Genomic DNA, 23,920 nt, shown 5'->3' with positions numbered 1-23,920 from the left:
GGACAAGAATGAATGAATAGATTAGCTAAGGAGGGCCTATTAGGCACTCATGCTAAGATTAACTTGTCTATATGTGAGCATTGTCTTGCGGGAAAGACGACTAGAAAACCATTTGGTAAGGCTATTAGGGTTGAATCACCATTACAATTAATTCATTCAGATATTTGTGGTCCAATGAATATGAAGGCTAGAAATGGAAGTTCTTATTTCATTACATTTATCGATGACTTCACACGTTTTGGTCATGTGTATTTGATTTCTCACAAATATGAGGCATTGGATTGCTTTATTCGTTACTTGAACAAAGTTGAGAATCAATTGGAACGTAAGGTTAAAACCTTACGCACTGACCGTGGAGGAGAATATTTGTCTGATCAGTTCAAGAAAATGTGCAATGAGAAAGAGATTATTAGACAGCTAACTATCCCTGGAGCTCAACAGCAAAATGGGGTAACTGAAAGAAGAAATAGGACTCTTCTTGAAATTGTTAGGTTTATGATGACACAGGCTAATTTGCCAATCTCCTATTAGGGAGATGCATTATTAGTTGCGACCTATATACTTAACAAAGTACCTTCAAAATCAGTTCCATCTACCCCACATGAACGTTGGACAGCCAGAAAGTCGGATTTAAGTAATCTAAGACCTTGGGGGGCAGCTGCCTACGTTCATGATAAGACTCACGAATTTGGAAAATTAAAACCCAGAGGTAAGAAGTGTATCTTTATAAGGGACTCTGAGCCTTCTAAGGGTTATGTTTTTATTGGTGAGCGACAGGATGGAACCATCTCTGAAATAGAGTAAAGAGATGCTACTTTTCTTGAAACTGAGTTCCCAACACGAGGTGAAGTTGATAAAACAATTCCTCTATATAAGATAGAGGAGGAGGATAATGTTCTTTTATCAACAGATCAGGAGATGCTTGAATCTAGTCAACCGAGTGGGAGTAATTTGTCACTGAATGAGTCAGTTTCTCAACAGTCTAACCTTCGAATAATTAGAAAAGAATGGAAAGTTGCAATGGATGAAGAAATGGAGTCAATGAAAAAGAATCAAGTTTGGGATTTAGTCGATCTTCCTCCGGGCCGAAGGGCTATTGGGAATAAGTGGATTCTCAAAGTAAAGAGGAAAGCAGATGGATCGATTAATCGATACAAAGCTCGATTAGTTGCAAAAGGATATACCCAAATGGAGGGTATTAACTTTGAAGAGACATTCTCCCCATTTATGAAATTTGTGTCAATACGTGTCATCCTAGCTATAGTAGCACAATATGACATGAAATTACATTAGATGGATATAAAAACGACTTTCCTTAATGGTAATCTTGATGAAGAAATCTATATGAACAACCAAAAGGTTATGTTGCTGAAGGCCAAGAGAAAAGAGTATGTAGACTTCAGAAGTTTATATATAGGCTAAAGCAAGCGTCAAAATAATGGAACATAAGATTTAATGAAGTAATATTATCTTATGATTTCGAAATGGTCAATGAGGATCATTGTGTTTACCTAAGAAAGGAAAAAGGAAAGTTTGTCATTTTATCATTATATGTTGATGATATGCTAATAGCTGAAAGTGACATAAAGTGTGTGATAGAAGTCAAAAGTTGGCTTTCATCACAATTTGACATAATAGATATGGGAGAAGCAGAGTACATCTTAGGAGTGAAGATTGTTAGAGACCGATCAAAGAGGCTTTTGGGTTTGTCTTAAGAAGCTTATATCACTAAGATGCTGTAACACTTCAATATGTCAGATTGTAACGTTGAACAGACGCTTATAGCGAAAGGTATTGTCTTGAGCAAAAGTATGTATCCCAAGACTCCTGAGAAAATAGCCGATATGAAGAAGAAACCATATGCCAGTGCTATTGGTAGTTTGATGTACACTATGTTGTGTACTCGTCCCGATATAAGCTATGCTGTTGGCTTAGTTAATCGTTTCCAGTCAAACCCAGGATCAAGACACTGGAAAGCGGTAAAGAGGATATTCAGATAGCTTAAAGGAATAGCTGATTATTGCCTCTGTTTCTAAGGATTAAATATGAGCCTAAGTGGCTACTCAGATGCAGATTGGGCAGGGGACCTTGATGACAGAAAATTCACATCTGGCTATGTCTTCTTGCTGAATGATAGTGCCATCTCATGGAACAGCAAGAAGCAGGCTTGTGTAGCCTTGTCGACAATGGAAGCTGAGTATGTGGCTTGTGCAGCGGATGTGCAAGAGGCTGTCTGGCTAAGAAGGTTCCTAAAGTATCTGAAGATTGCTGAGGATAGTGGGAGTCCTGTTATTGTGTACTGTGACAACCAAGCTGCGATAGCTTTTTCCAAGGATCCCAAATATCACAGCAAAGGAAAGCATATAGAAATTAAATATAATTTTATAAGGGATATTACTGACAAGAAAAAGGTGATTCTTGAGTACATCCCTACATGAAATATACTTGCTGATCCTTTTACTAAGCCATTGACTAAAGAGTCATTTCATGGTCATATGAAGTCTTTAGGACTTCGAAGAATGTAACAATTGTAAAGATATTTTGATAAATGAAAAATTCTTGATCTATTTAGTGTATATGTTTTTGTTACATTCGAATAAAAGTCTCGATAAGCATGTTGACAGATTGAGATTGGTCCACTCACATGGATAATCATCTCTATTTGTTAAGTACGAATAGAGGTAAGGCTGTTGCTTATGGGGCAGCTTATGTAGCTGTGAATAGAGACATACCCATAAGTTAAGGTCGCCTTGATATTTGTGTCAAGATGAGATCATTTGTGTAATGATTGGAGTAAATGCACCCACCATTTACTGAATCTGCTTGAGGCCAGATTAGAATTCATATGTTGAATTCAGGATTATACATTAGGAATGTCTAGATCGAAATCTGTACGATGTTAAATTTTGGAAAAAACATGCGCTCTTTTTGGTAAAGAGAATAACATCGTAGCATGTGATTCATACCACATGTGCTATGGCGACAAGAAGAGTAGTAGGAGAATGAATCTCTGCTTCTCTACTATGTGAGATCCTTGAGATTATAAGTTAATCTCGATTTTACCCTATGTGACTATTTAGCTATCTACTTGAAATTCTGATTAGTGTCTGCTACTTTAGCATGTTTCCTATTGGCTATGGATGATTCGGTCTATGGTGCATAACTAGGAAATCGACTGATTAGAATGAATATATTCTAGCTAAAAAGAAAGATTAAGATTGATTTACATCTGTGACATTTATTCACCGGTACCGGTTACATTTTTAGTTCAGTACATAAAATGTAATTGTGAATAATTTGTTTGATTGGAGATGTTGAACATACTCTTGACATATGGTCAATATGAGGGATTAGAGATGTTCATGATGATGTAAATAATTTAATCTAGGGTAAAGGCAAACCATTTACGTCTTTGATTTGTTCTATGAGCATTTATGTCTCTAATTCGTTCTATGGAGCAGCTAAATAAGGTGTGACAATCTTCTTAGCAATTGAATGCTCATTGTGCTTGCTGTCGCACGAACCATTTTCCCTAATGTATGGAATGGATGTTCTTATTTGGTCTTTGTGACTAAATTTTGCTCTGGTATTCGTGACTTGATCCTCATAAAGTCTTCGTGACTTATTTGGTCTTTGTGACTAAATTTTGCTCTGGTCTTTGTGACTTGATCCTCATAAAGTATATGTGACTTATTTAGTCTTTGTGACTAATTTCGTTCTGGTCTTCGTGACATGATCACCTTGTAGTCTATATGAGTGACATGGTCTATGTGACCATATGGATTGGCTTGGACGAGTGGGAGATGTGAGGCGTTACTGGAGACGAAGGGCTCCCCTTCGTTACTCTCCTTTTGCTGCAATTAGAAAAGGTGCCCTTTCCCCTTCGTCTTCCTTAGCCTTCTTATAAGAGGTGCCCAAGGCAATTAGAAAAGGAACAACGGTGAAGCGGAGGTGATCAACGAGAGAACACTGCCAAGTTGTAAGGAGATTTGCTCGAGCAAAGGAGAACGTCCAGAGGCGGGGATTTGGTTTGTGAAAGAGTTCGAGGAGGTTCCATGAGGTGATCTTCTTGGCGACAACAGCAGCGATGTCTCCGGCGGTTCTTCGACAATTTCTTCGGGAGATCAATGTGAGTGGTTACCGCTTTATTTAGGTTTTGTTTCATGCTCTCAAAACTACCAATAATTACTCGATAACTTTTATACCATATAAATTTTCAATTTTAAATTCGCTACCTTACCTTGTAAAAGTTATAAGATTAGGGATGTAAACGAATCGAACTGAACAATATTAAGCTCGAGCTCAATTCGTTTAAGTTATATTCGAGCTCGAGTTCGGCTCCAACTCGAATCAAATTTTTATTACAAGGCTCGAGTTCAGCTCGTTTTGTAATTACTAAGCTCGCGAACAGTTCGAGCTCGTATCTTTATTAGCTCGATTATCATAGTTAATGAGATTAACTTATTAAGCGAGCTCGAGCTCGTTTTAAGACTCATTTTAAGGCTCTTTTTGTAAGTTTGTTAAGTGAGCTCGAAAACTCATTTGAATAAATATTCAACAAATCTAACAACTAAAATAATATAAACTCAACACATTATTGAACATCCTAAACTACTACATTAAACTTCCAAACTCAATACATTATTAAACATGTTTGCGAGCCTTTTAATTGAGCTGAGCTCGAACTTGAATTCACGAGCTTATAAATAAACATGTTTTCGAGCCCTTTAAACGAGCCGAGCTCGAGTCCGAATTCATGAGCCTATAAACGAGCATATTCTTGAGCCCTTTAAACGAGTTGAGCTCGAGCCTTTTAAATGAGCCGAGCTCGAGTCCGAGCTCGCGAGTATATAAACGAACATATTTGTGAGCTCATGAGTCGAATATCCTTAAGCTCAAGCTCGACTTGATAAAATTATTGAGTTTGAAATTAAACTTGAGCTCAGCTCGATAAACTAAACTAATGAACTCAAATGATATTTTTATCAAATTAAATTTCGAATAGCCCACAAATTGATTGATTTATTTACATTCCTATATAAGATAACTTGTATAATGGGTAGAAGCTACCTGCTCCCTTCTGTCTTACATAACTTGTATAATGGGTAGAAGCTACCTGCTCCCTTCTGTCAAAAGTATTTTAAAGATAAAGTTAAGGGAGAAAAGTCTATTTATTATTTTTTGTTTTTGAAAAAAAAACAAGGAGGTTATTTGTAAAATTTGGGGCGTCTGTTTATTAGTTTTGCCCAATAATAAAAAGTTGCCACCTCCGCGCAACATAAATTACGCCACGACATATCTCACGGCTCTACGCGGCTGCGCTTGCTGTTGAAGGATGGAACATCGCACCGCGCACCATCCCGATCCGCAACTCAAGTCAAGTCACAAATCGTGAGACTCCATACCACAGCGCCTCTGAATAAAAGGAAGTGCAACATCTACTAACCGGTCCCGGCGGTGTAACATATTCTTCCGACTTCCTTCGAAGCCCCCATCACTGCTGGAGCGAAGCACGCGATCCTCCCCGTTCAAATCACACTGCCATCTCGCTCCCCGGTCTTCTGCTTTCTCACGCCGGCCATTTCCCATCCCTACTCGGGCTTCCTCGTCGGCCCTCGGGGATCTCGATGGCGAGATCCAATAAGTCGGGGAGGTACGTTTTGGTCCTCTCTTGCGTCGCACTTCTAGGGGTCGCCCTCGTCGCTGATTTCATTTGGGCCTACTCCAATTCCGCTTCTTCTTCCCTCGTTTGGTCCGGAAACCTCGATCGATCTCTCGAGAGACTTTCCGGTGCAGGCGATCTGGTTGCCGAGTCGGTGGTGAGTATGAGATTTTCGTTCCTGATGTCGTCGTTGTTAGAATTTCGATGCGTTTTCTTTTCTAGGCCAATCTTTATTTGTCTGGTGACTATTTTTCTTGCTTTTATCTTGAAAATGCTTAACGAATCTGATGATAAATACCTCCTCGTGCTTGTTAATTGAAAGAGAGCGAGAGAAGCAAAGGTATTTGTGGGAATGTTGACGATAGCAAGTAGACAATTTTCATATTTTGAGATAAATAACTCTAAAATGAATCTAAAGTGTAATGTATTAGTTTGGAGATAAATAATTATGGTAATTACAGATTCAGTAATTTTTTTCTTTTATGCTTCTTTTCAATCTCTTCTATTTCTTTTGTTTATATCTGTTAGTCGCATAAGCATTTCCCTTGTGCTTCTTCTTTTTATCTGATTTTAATAAATCTTCCTTTTGCAGGTTAAGAAGAAAAAGGACTTAAAAATATTAGAATCAAAAGAATTGAATGCAACTTTTGCTGATTTACCAGCAACAATGTTAGAATGGGAAGAGATGGCAGAGGCACCTGTTCCACGTCTAGATGGCGCTGCTATTCAGATTAAAAATCTTTTGTTTGTCTTTGCTGGATATGGTACAATCGACTATGTGAGAATCTTATATAGCTTGGACTTTACTGGCATCTCGTGCCCTCATGTTCTGTTTTATAATGGACTTTTGATATCTACAATTATCTGAACACATTTCACATATATAGTCTCTTACACTTAGTTCAATTCTGAGTTTTTGAAGTATAATGTGACACAAGCAATGTATGAATGCTTTCACTGACATCCTATCCAAAATATGATCTGTTTTAATTATTTTAGTGATATTGACCACTTCTTAAATTTTCAAAAATTCATGTAAAAGTAATGAGTAAGCGAGAAAGAAGGGCTAGAAGGGGACAGCAATGATACATGCACCGATAAATGCTTATGAAAGCAAATGGAGTAGGGGAATTCCGTTCCCTCTTCTTTAGATAGCTACCCAAACAAGGGAAGGCACACTGACCTGTTTCAAACCCCTCAATCTAAAAACAAGGGAAGGCATACTGACCTCCTCTTTCAAACTCTTCAATCTAAACTTGTCTCCAATAGGTAGATACAACATTCAGTTGCTCTATCTTTTGTTTTCTTTACCTTTTCCCCTTCAATTTAAGTGCTTGCAAGTGTAAGCAGCAGAACATGTACATTGAAGTCTGTAACTTTTTTATGTTCTTTTTCTATTTATTAACTTTGTTCTCTTTCCAATAGGTGGCAATTTATGTGTTGAATTTTCTCAAAAAAATTTATGATGTAAATGAGGAAATTCCTTAGTATTATATTAGTTTAAAGGAATTTTTATTTCTCAACCATTCCTTAACCATCTCATTGAAGGGGAGCCTTGGCGCAACGTTAAAGTTGTTGCCATGTGACCAAAAGGTCACGGGTTCGAATTCTGGAAACAACATCTTGTAAAAAGCAAGGTAAGGCTGCATACAATGGATCCTTCCCCGGGACCCCGCATGGTGGGAGCTTCGTGCACCGGGTTGCCCTTTTTTTTTTTCCTTAAACATCTGACTGTTGTTTGACTTTAAGATAATGTTTTAGGGAAATAACCACTTTCATAGAAGTAATAACTAAGATCTTTTATAGAATTTCAATAGAAAGTTGAGCTTCAATGCCTCATTTTACCTGCTTGTCAGTCTGACATTTGTTTAAGAGTTGAAATGGACTTGAGTTCCAACTCACAAATAAAGTATCAGATTTTCACATTACTGTGTCGTTGACCTGATTGCATGATTTGATATTGCACAGAAGCAATTATTTTATAGTTTAGGAGTTTCTCATTTATTTTGTAGGCTAGTCTTTGGTTTTTATAGGCTGTGCTCTTTGAATTTACATGGCACCAGGAAATTCTATGCACTTGTTTTGCTTAAAACTCTTTCACAAAGTCTAACATTAGCTAACTTGCTTGGCAAAAGCTAAATCATGGCTAAAACAAACAACTTAATCTGTAACTTGGTTCTTGTAAACAACAACACAGACCTCTAACTATTTGAGGTCAAGTACATAGATCTTTTCCCACCATTGAACTCAATGCAAGCTTATATATCATTAGGAATATCCAAATAAGCTGTATATCCAACTCTTTGGATTTTTGCAACAAGAAAATAAAGGCAAAAAAAAAAAAAACAAATGATTTCAGGTTGGCAGCAGTCGAATGTATTTCTCTTTTCTACATTGTTTAAAGATCTTTTACACTAACAATTGTTTTACAGGTTCATTCTCATGTAGATATCTATAATTTTACTGATAACACATGGGGAGGAAGATTTGACATGCCCAAAGAAATGGCTCATTCTCATTTAGGAATGGTAACAGATGGCAGATACATCTATATAGTGACTGGACAATATGGTCCTCAATGTAGAGGCCCTACTGCGAGGAATTTTGTGCTGGATACTGAGAAGAAAGAGTGGCATGATCTGCCACCCTTGCCAGTACCTAGGTGAGTTCTTTAAAGGTCAAACAGGGTAACACCTATATAATTCACATTCTCTTTACATTGTCAATTGGTCAACATAAAAAATGCTACTAGATCCCATGAATTAAATATCATTTCAGAATGGACCCATAATCATGCTACTTGCGATGGAGTTTGCTACTATCCACAACAAGACATGGATTTATATGGTTTACATTGAGAAAAGCTTTAACACTAGCACCTGTAGGTATGCTCCAGCTACCCAACTCTGGAGAGGCAGACTCCATGTCATGGGTGGAAGCAAGGAGGACCGCCATGAACCTGGATTAGAACACTGGAGTCTTGCTGTGAAGGACGGGAAGGCCTTGCAGAAAGAATGGCAGAGTGAAATCCCTATGCCTCGTGGTGGACCCCACAGGTTTGTGGGTCATTTCTCTAAAGTTAGTACCTAATTTCGTTTCAGAAGATTTAGCTATAGTTTCTCCTATAACATAGCCTGTTTTATGTATAAGTTGTAGTTTAAAATTTGGCTGGACTTTCAAATTTGTAACCATTTTACAGATATTTTCACTTGTTACAATCAGATTCATATCTTTATTTATTAATTTGAGGTTCAGTTCTATTTCGCTGACAGGAAGATAATTTACGTGATCAGTATTTCAAGGAGTAATGTAACTTGTAGTTCTACATGGGCACCAAACATTTCAAAGAAACTTTAACACAAGAGAGCTAATAAATTAGAAAAATGAAATTGAGCATTATGTCAGACAGAATGCTCCTTACAAGTACAGCCTTATGCATGTAGTGCATCAGCTAAGTCTCATGCAAGGTATAAGCATGAGGAGCCTATTCCATGTGTCTGAAAGTGTTCAGTACTTCAGTTAATTTTAGTTATCTATGCTGTTCAGATTTGACTATTTTTTTGACTTGAAAAACGCCATTTAAATGAAGGCATATTCCACATGATACTGTAATGATCCCATTGTTAGGCAACTGATGCAACTTGTCTATTCCTCCTTATGATAGTGACAACTTGCTCTTGTAGTAACATAACCATACCCACTGCAATTAGAGTGGCCTTTTATATTATTCTTCATATATCACATCATTAACCATCATTCTCAAATATATGCTTGAGACATGTGGTTTCTTTCCAAGAATCCCAGGTCGAATATGACTTTGAGACATTGATAGAAATTCTATTCTGCAGTCACATTTTTACCATTATCATGGTACAATCCTCAATCTAACCTTTTTTTTTTTCCAATCAGGGCCTGCATTGTTGCCAATGATCAACTTATTGTCATTGGTGGTCAAGAGGGTGATTTTATGGCTAAACCTGGATCACCAATTTTCAAGTGTGTCCGAAGAAGTGAGGTTAGTTATTCTTAAGTCAATACTTAAAAAAAAAATCAGACTGTTTTTTGCATTCGATAGGAGTATCCAACATGGGTATCGATGAAACTGCCTGATGTGACTGTTTCTGAATTTTACATGTGATCAAGAAAAATACTTAGTGCCCAGTTAGAGTGTAAATGTTAGACATGGACTCAAAAGGGAAGATGAGTTCAGGTATTAAAGATTATAGCATCATTTAATGTTTATTTAATTTTATAAACTTTTATGTGTTTGGTCCACATGCCTAAAATGGTGGGATTGAATTTACTGGCATGGTATTCACGTTGCAACACTTATATTATGGTGTTCCATGTTTTTCATCTAGTGGCTTCTTTCTTAGCAGTCATTTAGTTTAGCACTCATATTTCCATATTCCTCAAATTCTATTCTTGCTTATCCAGGTTGTGTACAGTGATGTCTACATGCTCGATAATGAAATGAAATGGAAGGAACTTCCGCCCATGCCCAAACCAGATTCTCATATAGAGTTTGCATGGGTTAACGTTAACAATTCAATTATAATTGTTGGAGGTACAACAGAAAAGCATCCTATAACCAAAAAGATGGTGTTAGTTGGAGAAGTGTTTCGGTTCAATTTGGATAAATTGGTAGGAATCTTTTTCCTTTACATAGAAATTGTTTTTGAGGAGCAATTTATTGTTTGAATTATTTTTCTTCCTTTTTTAACTATTTCTTTAGATGCTCTATTAGATGAATGTTAACTATTTTTTTTAGCTGCCTGATCATTTTTATTTGATTTCTCTGTTCAGCGCATGGAAAGAAGGTACGAATCACACTGATACATTAATGCAACCAGATTTCCTTTTTGAAAGCAATGCAAATAAGTGTATGGGACTACATGATGCACTTTTATATTTATTGATTACCTACCCATCTTGTTAGTTAGTCCATCTAGTACTAGCCTAAACCCGAGTTGCTATGAAGACTGGATCTTTACCATCTACTTATCCCAAGCAAGCAATTTGTATGATCTTCATAACATCCTTTTGCAATTCCCCAACCTTCCGCCACTCCTAATTGACTCAGAGAGCAGTGAAGCTTTGCTCTTTTTTTTTTTCCTTTTTTTCTTTTTTTCTTTTTTGTATCATGAAGATCTACAGAGAGGAGCAGTACATCTTATTTTGTTAAAAGGAAGATGAGTTGCCAAAGTTTCAGAAAGATGAGTTTCGGTGACCAAATAAAGTTGGCCTGGCCCAAAAGAATCAAGCAGATCAGGAACCAATTGGTGTTTGCCGATCCAATTAAGAATTATTAGCGGACCATAGACCTAGTATTAGCTATTTTTCATCGTGTTCATTACATGGTCAGAGCAGATTGTGGGTATGCCTCCTGGTATATATATCACTTGCTTTCTAAGTTAACTTCTTGAATTTTTATATTCAGCTGGTATTTAAATTACATTTGTGCTTCTATTGATTTCTCTGGTGCAAATAAGTTATATTGATTTTATTTGAAATTGCCTGTTTTTTGTTTTCTCTGACATTGGCTAGAAAGGCATCCCAGTAGTGGCACTCTTTAATACATCAAATATCTTGCATGCTCCTCTCATTAACTGAACATTATATCCATTTTCCACAAATTGCCTCACTCTTACTAGAATTTGTGCTAAATTGGGTACCAATAGCTCACCTGTTTTATAGTTGTTTACTTTCTTGGTTGGTATTGTGATACTACTGAACATCATTCTCATACTTGGTTGGTCTCTAAGGATGCAATAAAGCAAACATCAAATAGTTGGCCTTCTTCAGATAAAAAAAGGAAAAATTGGAATTTTTTTATAAATCTGAAAATTCGTGAAAGATGAATTAATTCAACATTTGTTACACTTGGTAGTTTGCAGGCAAGCATGGTTCACAGTAATTAATATTTCTTGAATTAAGCCTTCTGATCAAGTCTCTGTCTTAAATTTGCAGGAATGGTCGGTGTTGGGAAGGCTGCCTTTCCGCATCAAGACCACCTTGGTTGGCTACTGGAATGGCTGGCTTTATTTCACATCTGGCCAGCGAGACAAAGGACCAAATGATCCTGCTCCCAAGAAGGTCGTTGGGTGCATGTGGAGAACTAAATTGCATCTATAACTTCTCGTTGATCTTATGGTTATTTTACATCCATCTTTTAATTCTTGTCTCAATTATATTGTTTTGTACTTGTATTTGATTAGAGTCGAGGTCTTTGTTTTCTGTTTCTTTTGGTTGGAGAAGCTATTAAAATGCATGCCATTCTACTGTGATCAATTTCGGCTGTAGCTATGGTTTCACTATTTATTTTATTGGGTAATTAATATATTTCTTGTACTCTTTTTTTCACCCTCTTCAACATGATTTGGAAGCCTTCATTCATTTCTTAACGATTGCAAATGTTTATTTATCGAGCCATACTTTTTTACTACCATTTCGTAATATACACATTGGTCTGATGGTTCTAGATACTGAGTTCCTAGCTTTACTGATGAATGTTCTTAAAGATGCTAGTCTGAAAGCGTACAGATATATTCATTTATTTTGTCGAACTTAAATTATATTTAATTTATTTTAATGTTAATTCATTCATCTAAATGAGCGCATAATATATTCAGTACCCCATTGAGCATACTGATCAGCAGGCATTGCGAGATTAGTACAAAGAAATGCGACCACTTCTGCTGCAAGCAAATTATTGGGTCTGATGATTGCAAGAGGTGGTGATCCTGATCCTATAACCTGTAACGCAATAATGCATGGATATTTTTTGGAAAGCCCTCGTGGATGATTGACGTAATTGATATCTATATGAATGGGTGTTCTAATAGGTGTTGAGTTTAATTTTTAACAGTGCAAAATGACTCGCTTAGTGTCTGATCTTTCTGTGTTAAGACAAATATCTCTATTTATCCCATTCAAAGAGTATGTGACTATATTAGAGGGACCTTTATAGTAACAGCCTCACCTTTTTGTTCCAATGGATACTCTTTGGATGGGAGTTAATCCCAATGTTATATTTGTTCGGTGTCCCTTGAAATTTTAGGACGGCTGTAAATTTTTGTCAGGGGTTTAATCTACTTAACAAGTTGTAACAATCTACGTAATGGATTAGAAACAAACACCAATTTGAATATCCGTGATTAATTGTTATAATATTGAATTGAAGTAAGATGATACTCTAATTAATTAATGAAAATATAAGTTGAGAGTCAATAAATAAATAAAAAAAATTAAAACAATCGTATATTCTGTATGAAAATACAAAACTCCAGAGGCCACATAATCTTAAGATTGTTAGTGCAGAGGGATCTTATAATTAGCTACTGTGCATCATTATATTTTTAAATAATATATATTTTTTTAATTGACGTCTCAACTGCGCGCCTCATCATCATCACGTTTAATTAATCATAATTATGGCTCATGCTTGCTTTTTTGTGTGACTTCTTCAAGGCAATTATAAATAACATATTGAATGGCAATTATAAATGGATGGTAATCGAGTTTAATTGAATTCCTTGTCAAGGGAGAATATAATTGGTGAGACATCACTGTTCGCTTGTTTAAATTGTTCATCAAAGGACAATCGTTTTGAAAAAAAAAATATGTAAAATGTTATAATTTTTTTTTTCTGAATCTGTGAAAAATCTACTCTTGATTTGGTAAAGGGTCTTTTATTTTTACATGAAATGTCAAAAAGCTATAGTGAAAGAGCAGATTATTTTGCAGAACTATAGTGAAATAATTATTTTGCCCAGATTTGTAGTGTAAGATGGACCACCGACCGCACCAAGGGATTAGACTGGACATCAACCCCTCGTTCATCAATTCCAGATTAAGGTGGGCCCCAGTCACTGAATACTGGGTAAATCTAGTCAACATCACCAACCGACAAATAGCAGCCCAATCTATGCATTGGGCCCACGACGAGCCCCTCTCACTCACGTGGGTAAATAAAGCGAGTACATGGCATTCTTGGGAAAAATTTCATTGCACTCTCACACAAAAATTTAATCTCTTCTCCAACGCACTTAAAATATTAGTATTATCAAAAATATCCTCGAACTGTTATCGTTTTTTAAAAAATGTGTCTGGTAGTTTTAATACTTTTGAAATTTTATCATTTTACTATTTACCAAAATGTTAATGATTAGAGAATGAAATAAATGAAATTTTTGAAAATTTCAAGGGTATTTTAGAATCTAGATAAAGTTTGGGAGGCCAAATAAAAATTTCTCTTAAATTTATTCGCCGGAAACAGCTGCTGCTTTTATTAATTTTATACTAATTCTTCGTCTCTCTCCGACACTTTGGACGGCCTATACTCCCCTTCTTCGTCTAACACCGACGGGCGACGACGAAGAGGGGCTCAATCGGAGAGAATGCGGAGAGGCGGAGGCCGTCCGGAGCTCGATTAGACTACCCAAGTCCCGGCTGGTGCTGCCAGGTGATCTTTCCTCTCGTTTTCCATTTCGTATGGACTTCTTTTTGAAGCTTGGGTTGCTGAAAATTGTTTTTTTTTGGATTCCTCAATGAGGTTTTTGTTGTCGAAACCAGGTTGCTAAGTCTCTTGGTTGTTGATACCACTGCAAACCGAACTTTCTGAATTGGCGGTGACATTTTGTGGATTTATTTGACATTTCAGATTCGTGGATTTCTTGTGGTTTTAGTTTCGGATTGGCGGAATTTAGTTAGATTTTTGTGAATTCGCCCGGCTTTTCTCAGAAGTGAACCCCGTCTGTTAATTTTAAACAGTTTAAACATTGTGGCTAAATGAGCAAGCAGTCAGCTGGAGCTCTTTCCTTTCACCTTTTTTATTTTTTTTACAACTATTTTGATGCGAATAGCAAAATCTGCGCCTTTTCTGGGTGAATTTAACACATATTTTTAGCTCTATCTGTTTCGTGTTTGTGCGATCTATATTGAATTTCTTTATACTAGAGTCGGTTAATAATTCAGTTTTTAGCTTATTGATAGTTTTTTAGTTGTCTGTTTCTAGAACAATTCATTGGTTCCTCTAAGCAGGAATTAGTTTTTTTCCCCAGTTTTTGGGAAATTGCGACATGAATCTCTAGCCTGATTTTTCCCACTCCGGTTCCAGTAGAGTTTTACTTCTGCTATCAAGAATGAAATATTAGAATCAGTCTGATCTACATCTTCTGTGGCACTACCGAGATACTGATTCTCCCACCTTGAAATCAAATATTGGAGCCATGGTTCTTGGTCTCCGGTCAAAGCAAAAGAAGGGCACTTCATTTCTTGTGGACTGCATCATCCACATCCATGAAATAAAACCATGGCCACCATCCCAGTCCCTGAAATCCCTGCGCTCTGTGGTCCTGCATTGGGAGAATGGGGACCGCCATTCTGGGTCCACTAGCATTGTCACCCCTAACCTCGGATCAGGTGCTGCAGAAGGGAAGATAGAATTTAATGAATCCTTCAAGCTTCAAGTCACATTGTTAAAAGAAGGTTCAGGCAAAAGTAATGATAAAGGTGCATTTCAGAAGAATGCACTTGAGTTCAACTTGTACGAACCCAGGAGGGATAAGTCTAAAGGGCAGCATTTGGGCTGTGCAATAATCGACTTGGCAGAGTACAACATAGCTAAAGAAACTGTGGCCGCTGGCATCCCAGTAACCAGCAAGAGAAGCTTCAGGAACACAATGCCACCAATGCTATATGTTAAGATCCAACCCATAGACGATGCAAACATGGGTTCTACATCAGGAGCGAGTCTCTCAAAGGAGGTATCAATAGATAAGGATGTGAAGGAATCAGTGTCAGACTTGATGAATGAGGAGTACGCCGATGAAGCTGAAATTGCATCCTTCACTGATGATGATGTCTCTTCGCTTTCATCTCTTGACCACTCTTCATCTGCTCAAGAGGTCAAAGCAGATACCTTGCTTCATGGTAACCCAGAAGAGAACAAGGTACTTATTAAATGTCTATAAAAGATTCTAGTTATCAAATTATTCACAGATTTTGATTTGAGGTTCATAAATGTATTCTTGACTGTTTCACTATTCTAATTTGGGAGAATTCCATTTGACCTCTCAGTGTTTATTACTGTTTCAATATGCTATAAGGTTTATAGTACATGCTAGAAGGTTGTTTCATATATAATCAATTTTACAATTTGCATCAATTTTTATATACAAAGTATGAACATACAAAAACATTCCAATTATAGCCTGCCATTTCTTAAGTAAACTATTAAACTTGCTGATGTATCCTTAAAATATATCTTTGTATTCAATGGTTTCTATAAAAATTAACTTCAATAAAAATCTTCATTTATGCCACAAAAATATTGCCTAGGCCTTGACCTCGTCCCTTGCCATGGGTCATTATTCTTGCTTGTTGATTCCATCCTTTCCACCTTCAAACTAGTGCTATTACACACTTATCAACCTCTACCCCACTGAGCTCACCTACAACAGGGACAAGCTCATATTTGCCTTCCAATGGGGCCATTCTTACTTTCTATCCCTTGCTCTCTATCGTGTTTTCCTTGATTGTCTCTCCTCATGTTGACACCTCTAGATCTAATTCTGGTACAAGTCTTTGCCTCCTACCAATGCACTTGCGCTGGTGGAGATGATAGTTAAGGGAAACCAAGGGTGGATGGGAGGACAAGGGAGAGGAGAATAGGGCTACAATGAAAAACATTCAATTTATTTTTTCTACTAAAGTATATGTAAGTCTTGTATACTTCATCAAATTTAATGTGATATATCTTGAGATTAACGATCCATTGCATTTGAGAGATTTCCAAAACTCAGTTTAAATTCAAACAAAATTAATTTAGTCATACTGGGAACAACACTAATAATTGGGCTACATTACATTTAGATTAACTGTATTAGATTACTAATCATCAAGTATCATGGTGTGTTTATCTCAAACTATTTGGAATCGACTACATAAATCTTAGCCCTCCATTTGTTCTCTACACAAAACTATATTAGTAAAAATATTCAAATCAATTAAATCATTTTTATTACATTAATTTTTTCTTTCTCTCCCTCTACCCTTTACACCTTTGACCCTAGTACATCAACACTTCTGTAAAATCGCTTAGTCATCTTTGAAAATGTCGATACTCGATATCATCTCAAGGTATTTCCCTTCAGTATGTTTTTATCTGAGGTATAATTTAGTCAGTCGTATTGATGGTTAATTTAAATTTTAAACATTTATATTTAGTGATTGGATGTGCAATTTGTTTTTCTTGATATAAAGATCAGCTATTTATTTTTATGATTTTGCAGAATGTGCCCGAGATAGTGAAATCAAATGGAGTGGCGAGTGATTCTGAATCCAAATTATGTTTGCCATCTTCGCCTGCAAAATTGGAGTTGGAGTTAACAGAAACATCCCATCTAAAGGATGCTGTCCATGATCAAAATGAAACTTTGGTCAAGTCTCAATCACTAGGCTCTTTAAGCAATACTGAGTGGCTAGAAAATATCGATGAGACCTATACTAAGTCAGAAACTAATTTGTTGCTCAGCATGAAATCAGATAACATAAGCACTGTAGCATGTTCATCTTCAACTCACAAAATTCCAGAGGAAGAAATTAGTTATAGCAGAACAAAAGATGCTACAGTTGGGAATTCTATGATTCAGGAAGTTGAAAAAAAATCAATAGGCTGCAATAACAGAGAAAATATTGCAGAAGAATATGTACATGCAGAAGATAATAGTCTAATCACGAAAAAAGTTGAATCTTCTAATTTTGCACCTCAGACAAAAGAGTCTAACATATCTGAATCAGAGAAAAATATAAAGCAGACTGGGAAATCACAGGAAAGTAGAAAGGTTTCAGAGGAAGACTTGGATGAGCATGATAAGGATAACATTTCCAAAGAGAAGCAAATGGGATCAGTAAACGGTACCAAAATTCATGGTGATCATCTTACTGTTAGTCAAACTATGAATGAGGCCCTTGAAAATCCTATTGATACAACTGCAAGCATAGAACATATCGCTGACATTCAGCAAGGAGAAATTAAGCAAAGTACTGGGACTCTGTCGACTGATTCAGCCTCTTCTAGCTGTAGATCTCTTGGTGAGAGGCATCATAGTAGTTCGTTTAATACTGAAAGGTTGAGGACTATGAAGCTTTCCGTAAGATCACCCCCACGCTCGATGGGAAGCATAACATATGGTGCTAATGACCAGGATAAAGAATATGTTAAAGAAGTTGATATCCAAGAAGATGTGTCTAATAATGGCACAAATTCTGGCACTGATGATGGAAGGGATGACAATGAAAGTACAAGCTCAGGTTCAAGTAAAGTGAACCAATTTCCTAGAAGAAATGGGAGAAGCTTTTACAATGACAAAGTCCATGAGTTGGAGCTCAGAGTCAAGTTACTTGAAGCAGAGCTGAGAGAAGCTGCTGCCATAGAGATAGCCCTTTATTCTACCATGGCTGAACATGGGAGTTCGTCACATAAAGTTCACACTCCTGCTAGAAGGCTTTCAAGGATGTATAATCATGCTTCAAGACAATGGCCAATTGAAAGGATCACAAGTGCTGCTAGGAGTATTGCATCAGGACTAGCCTTGGTTGCAAAAGCATGTGGAAATGATGTGCCAAGGCATGTAGGATTTTTTTTTTCTTTATAATTTTACTATTGTTATCAGATCAAGATATAGAATACGAAGACTGTCTGATTACTTAACATTAACTCGTTATCTAGGTAAACTTTTATCATGCAATTGCAAGTTCCTACCTCACAAGTCACCTCCTGATGGATAAGAACTTCCATGTTAATTGAAATCTGCAAGTTCCTTATATTTTGATTTCTACTTTAAACAGGTTGACTTTTTGGTTATCAAACACAATTGTTCTAAGAGCCATAGTGACAGAAACAGTCAAGTTCCCAGACACTAAGCAGTCTGCTACTACCCGCCTCAGATATAATGGATCTGTGAAGTTACCTAAGAGCAAACCTTCACCTTTGAAATGGGAATCTATTTCTCGTAACAATGAGCAATTTTCTTTGTCTGGAGACTGGAATGACCCAGCTACCTTCATTTCAGCACTGGAAAAGATTGAAAGCTGGATATTCTCCCGAACAATTGAATATGTATGGTGGCAGGTCTGTTCTTTATTTCTGTAATTGTATGGTCAGTATTAGTGATTTTTGCAATATTAGAATTATGTTCTTAAATGACTGACATCAATGGCATGTACAGATTTTCACTCCCTGTATGCAGTCTAGCCATGTAGGTGGCGGACAGTTGTTAGGATCATACTCGAGCAAAAGCTTTGGTAAGATGCCAAGCATGGGTGATCCACAAGCAAATGTGTCCTTAAAAATTTGGAAGAAAGCTTTCAAGGACGCTTCTAAACAACTTTGCCCTCTTAGGAGTGAAGGGCTTGAGTGTGGATGCTTGCCTATGTTATCTAGAATGGTAAGTGTAGGCTTCTACTTATTGATGTACTAGCCTATAGTGTAGTATATCATCATCAATCGTTAGATCAATGAGATCTTTGTGTCACTAAGTTAATATTATGATAAACATGCTCAGTAGCTGTAGGGTAGTAAAAGTACACGTGCTAAAGAGACTAATGAAGTTAGAAAGAGTTGAAATTCCACCTTGTAGTCCTACATGCTTAGTCGCTAAGCATGTTTAAGTACTGAGAGGTTCCTCACATTGGGTTTTAACATGTTCTTAGAGTCAGTCACAGCTACCAATATTGGGTCTGGGGTGAAGTATTGAAAGTTAAAGATATTAAGTGAGATAGGTAGGATGAAAGACCACTTGCTAATCCCGCATTATTAAGGCTTATTATGCATGTTTAGATATCAAGAGGTCCCTGAAATTTGGGTTGGATCAGGCTTTCACTTGGGCTACATAAGTTAAGATTGTCATTGAATAAAAAATTATCTTCAGGAAGTCATCAAAATGAGAACTTGAACTTCTGTCTGAGTTAACAGCAATTGCTTGGCCAACTAGGTATGCTGAAAAGGTATCCTCATGTTTTTAGAAATTCAAACAGAAAGTTCGGTCCTAAGTTTCTAGAATTTATAAGAAAATCTACATTTACTAGGTGTAATTACAATTACCATATCAAACTAGTACATATAATAAATGTTAATTAGTTTATCCCTCCAGATTAGGAAGTCTGGTTCTGTCACTTGTTGGAACTTGGGGCCTCATTATAATTCTGTTTCCCAATCTTCTCCTGCCAATTCAAGTCATGTTCTTCTTTTCTTCGGTCAAAGACAACCATGTTCTGTTACTGCCCTTTCAAGCATGTCATTAGCACATTATCTACGTTCCTTCTTTTTAACTCTCTTTTACTAGTGTCAGGAAAAGAAGATGTCAGTGGTATAAAGTCTTATTATTAATCTTTATGATCTTCATTATATTTAATGATGCTCATATTCTGTTCAATGTTTTGCTTGGCAAGTCCATACTGGTACACACTAGTCTACTTATCATCTTCATATAAGTGCTATTAGGAGGTTGCAGATGCAAGATTGGTAGCAATAAGGATGTATCTTCTCTTCATTTGTCTAGTTAATCATAGGAGTGTTATTTACTTTTGTCCTTTTTTCCTCAAAGAAACTTTCTGTGAAAATTCTGCTTATATTACATAAATACATGCGTCAATAGTTATGATAACTTTCATGACTGCAATATGCAAACTATTAAAACTGAAACTCTATGAAACATTCCTTCCCAGGTCATGGAACAATGTGTGGCAAGACTTGATGTGGCTATGTTCAATGCTATTTTACGTGAATCAGATGACAACATCCCTACAGATCCAATGTCAGATCCCATCAGTGATTCCAAGGTTCTGCCTATCCCTACTGGAGGATTAAGCTTTGGTTCTGGAGCTCAACTTAAAAATGCCGTAAGTGACATCAAAGCACAAGTATAGATAACAATTTAAATCCTTATAAATGCTCTGCAAAAGTATTTAAGATAATTAAATCATTGGATGTTCAAACTGTTCTGTTCTCTGTATTTCTCATTTATTACTACTGGTTACAATGTGGAGTACATGTATCAATATCTTTAACATACATCATTATTGTCTAGTAAGGTTCAATTTATATTGTCTTTGATCTTGGCTTTTGTGATAGGTTGGGAATTGGTCTAGATTACTGACTGACCTGTTTGGTATGGATGTGGATGAATCTCATGCTGATGGCAACAGTCTAGTCGACAGGATAACAGTTACAAAATCATTTAAAACCTTCCATTTACTGAATGCACTTAGTGATCTTCTAATGCTTCCAAAGGATATGCTTTTAGAAAAGTCAATCAGAATAGAGGTTTGCTCATACATTAGTAGCATTGTTTTAATTTGTAGTGATTTCTAATTTGTAAGAAACCGCATGTCATTATTGGAAACTCTGATCCTATTTCTTGTTCATCTTTGTTGTGAAGGCATGCGCAATATTTAGTCCAAATGTGATCTACCATATTCTTGATAGATTTCTACCAGATGAATTTTGTCCAGATCCAGTTCCTAATGCTGTCCTTCAAGCACTGGAATCTGAGGTTAGTACTAAAGAACTTCCTTATCCTCAATCCTCCATTTATGTCAATCTACAATTTACAATCAAGCCAAATAGTGGCCATTATTCTTCTAGCCTAACATACCAATCAGAACAAACTTTAAAAGATGAGCTTTATAACTATTTTACTCGGTTCATCATACTTGCTTTTGTAGCAGTTAATGTTTCTATGCTAGTACTGTCTGCAACTTCTAGTCATTAGATACAATTGGTCTAGATCAGGATGCCAGAGTCCTATTGGTTAGAAAGTAAACTTGACAAATCTATTGCACTCATTGCATATGTTTGCTAACATCCATACAAAGTTCGAGGTATCTTAGAACTCTGTCATGTTTGATCTTCAAATATTATCAGGAATATGCTGACAGTAGCCAGGAGGAGATAAAAAATATTCTTTGTAACGCATCTCCTGTAATCTATTCTCCACCATCAATTATCTCCATCAAGAGCTTCATTGAAGAGCTACGAGCCACCTCACTTACAAGGACTCAGTCATCTGTTGTCCGAAAATGTCACACAAGCGATGATGAGCTAGAGGAATTGGATTCACCACTATCTTCCATCACGGACAAGTCCTTCAGTCCTAGATTTGATAACAAAGCAAATGACAACTTCAGTTCTATCAGATACCAGTTGCTCCGTGAGGTTTGGAGAATGGATGATTAGTCACTTATTCTTGAATTTGTTTGTTTTCTTTTTGGCATTGCGTTTTGTATGTATAATTGCAGAAAATAAAGTCCTCAAGTGTATACTTTTTTTTATTAACTTGAGTCGCATAGGGATGCATGATTCCTTTAAATTGTGTAGAACTTTATGTAGTTTTCAGAGCTTGAAAAAAAATGTCATTGTATTAGTTCAAAAAGTGGGATGAAGCAGATAAAACTTGTGCTCGTTCGCTTTCGAACTGTGGCTAGTCTCAAGAATTATAGGATTGATGTTTCAGCCATGTGTCTCGGGTTGATTGAGTTGTGGTTATGAGGGTGGAACTAGTCGGCATTCGAGTGACTTTCTCTAGGGATGATATTTTGAATGAGACCTGTTCAACTTTTACTTCCATCAGAACAGAACAAATATCAATTTGCAGTTCACGACGAAAACTAACAACATATGCAGGAAAACGATGTCGCTGACATTCATTATTTGGGCTTCAACATAACATGAAATTAAGATATGGATTTCCTAAATGATGATAACAAAACAATGTTTAATATTTCACATTGACGTATAGTTCTTTATTTTTAATTGGCAAAGCAAATTTCAAATTCAGAGAAATCAAGCTGGCGAGGCATCAGCCATTTCTTGTTCAATTGGGGTTGGTAACACGGGATAGTAATTGTAATGAAGCTCTCCAACATCATCACCAGAGTTTCTAACATCCTTGAAGCCCACCGTGATAAACTGAAAATATTGCTGCGTTAACAAAATTGTATCAACAACTGAGATATAGCATATATATATATATATATTTCCGAATAGGACAGCTATAGTTGGATGGAAAATAGGAGAGACTAGGGGGAGAATTGCCACCCACACACACAAGGAACATGAATGAACCTCCATGTGTAAGATAGTCTAATGGCTAGCGCACGAGGTATTATCTGTTGTAATCTGATTACGCTAACATAGTAATCTATTTATACCAAAATATCAAGCATGCAGTAAACAGGTAAATAAAAGAGAGGTCGAGAAAATGTATCTCCGGTGGAAGCGTCGGCGTGTCGACTGTCTTTAGAGAATTTATTATCGTCCACGGTGCAGAGACTCTCCGGCAAAATTCTCCCAGGATCCGACAACCACTCGCGTCGTTCATAGGTGCACTCCAAGACGAACGACGCACTCGGACTCAACCTCAGATCACTATAAGCTAAGCCTCAGGACAAACTCTCGGTAAAGGAAGAGTACAGAGAGAGGGAAGGAGAGAAAGCAGATTGCTTTGGTGTGTTTTAACCAGGAACAGAGGGAGTGTATTTATACACTCTGAAGCAGTGCACGAAGCAAAGTGTGCGTTGCTTCCGCTTCCTGACGCGCGGGTGCGTCGCTTCCTCACGCGCGGGCGCTGCTTCTTTTCGTGCGGGCAGATGCGCCACTTCCCTCACGCGCGGACCAAACCCAAGTGCGCTTCTTCTTATGCGCGGACTAAACCCAAGTAGACCAAACCAGAGACTGACAAAAATAAACTAGTCCACCTGCAAGCGCGAGGCCCGCGAGCTGGGGATTTGCACCCCCCCTGCGCGTGATGATCGCGTGCGTCGCGCCCGGTTTATGGATTTCCGGCTCGAACCCCCCGAAACCACCTAATTTGGGCTCAGCCCGCGCATGCGTGTAGGTCCCCTTAACTTTGCTAAGCAAGGATGGAAGGGCTCCATATATAAGGTCTTCCAACCTTCCTTACTTAGCAATGTGAGACTAAATGCATACATCTATGCATTACAAAAAGCAATGAAATAGTTTGAATTAAACTCAAAACTCAACAATCCCCCACTAATTCAAATTATTTTGGTCGAAAAACAGAGACTTGTCCTGAGGCTTGGTTGCAATGAGCTTTTAGTGAAAATACCTTCCGGTTTGAATTTTCACCTAAGTACACCAATCTTATTCACATAGATTTGAAGTGAAATTAGTCTTGAACTTAAACCTTTTATATGTGAAAATCAATTGGTAACAACTCATCACGGGCGACGGTT

The 23,920-nt window shown here is 37.0% G+C and overlaps 2 protein-coding genes across 5 annotated transcripts; both read left to right on the top strand.

Annotated features, from left to right (window-relative positions):
- The first annotated feature begins 5,450 nt into the window (after positions 1 to 5,450).
- LOC122001059 (kelch repeat-containing protein At3g27220-like) lies at positions 5,451 to 12,035 on the top strand. Its single transcript, XM_042555629.1, has 7 exons — positions 5,451 to 5,819; positions 6,255 to 6,440; positions 8,095 to 8,324; positions 8,548 to 8,718; positions 9,572 to 9,677; positions 10,100 to 10,306; positions 11,633 to 12,035. Exons 1-7 carry the CDS (start codon positions 5,628 to 5,630, stop codon positions 11,795 to 11,797), a joined length of 1,257 nt encoding a protein of 418 aa, XP_042411563.1. The 5' UTR covers positions 5,451 to 5,627; the 3' UTR covers positions 11,798 to 12,035.
- Positions 12,036 to 13,928: 1,893 nt separating this feature from the next.
- Positions 13,929 to 22,035, top strand: LOC122001058. 4 transcript variants are annotated; one of them, XM_042555624.1, is made up of 9 exons: positions 13,929 to 14,126; positions 14,725 to 15,615; positions 16,957 to 18,293; positions 18,515 to 18,797; positions 18,895 to 19,113; positions 20,393 to 20,566; positions 20,799 to 20,990; positions 21,106 to 21,219; positions 21,591 to 22,035. In XM_042555624.1, the coding sequence occupies exons 2-9, from the start codon at positions 14,893 to 14,895 to the stop codon at positions 21,900 to 21,902; spliced, it is 3,354 nt and encodes a 1,117-aa protein (XP_042411558.1). In that variant the 5' UTR covers positions 13,929 to 14,126; positions 14,725 to 14,892; the 3' UTR covers positions 21,903 to 22,035. The 4 variants fall into 4 exon arrangements, with proteins under 4 accessions (XP_042411558.1, XP_042411559.1, XP_042411560.1 ...); XM_042555625.1 differs by having other exon boundaries at positions 14,705 to 15,615; XM_042555626.1 differs by having other exon boundaries at positions 14,679 to 15,615.
- The last annotated feature ends 1,885 nt before the right edge of the window (positions 22,036 to 23,920 follow it).

Source organism: Zingiber officinale, chromosome 7A (genome assembly GCF_018446385.1).
Source record: "Zingiber officinale cultivar Zhangliang chromosome 7A, Zo_v1.1, whole genome shotgun sequence".
Taxonomy (NCBI): Eukaryota; Viridiplantae; Streptophyta; class Magnoliopsida; order Zingiberales; family Zingiberaceae; genus Zingiber; species Zingiber officinale.
This window is presented reverse-complemented; position numbering and strand designations above follow the sequence as displayed.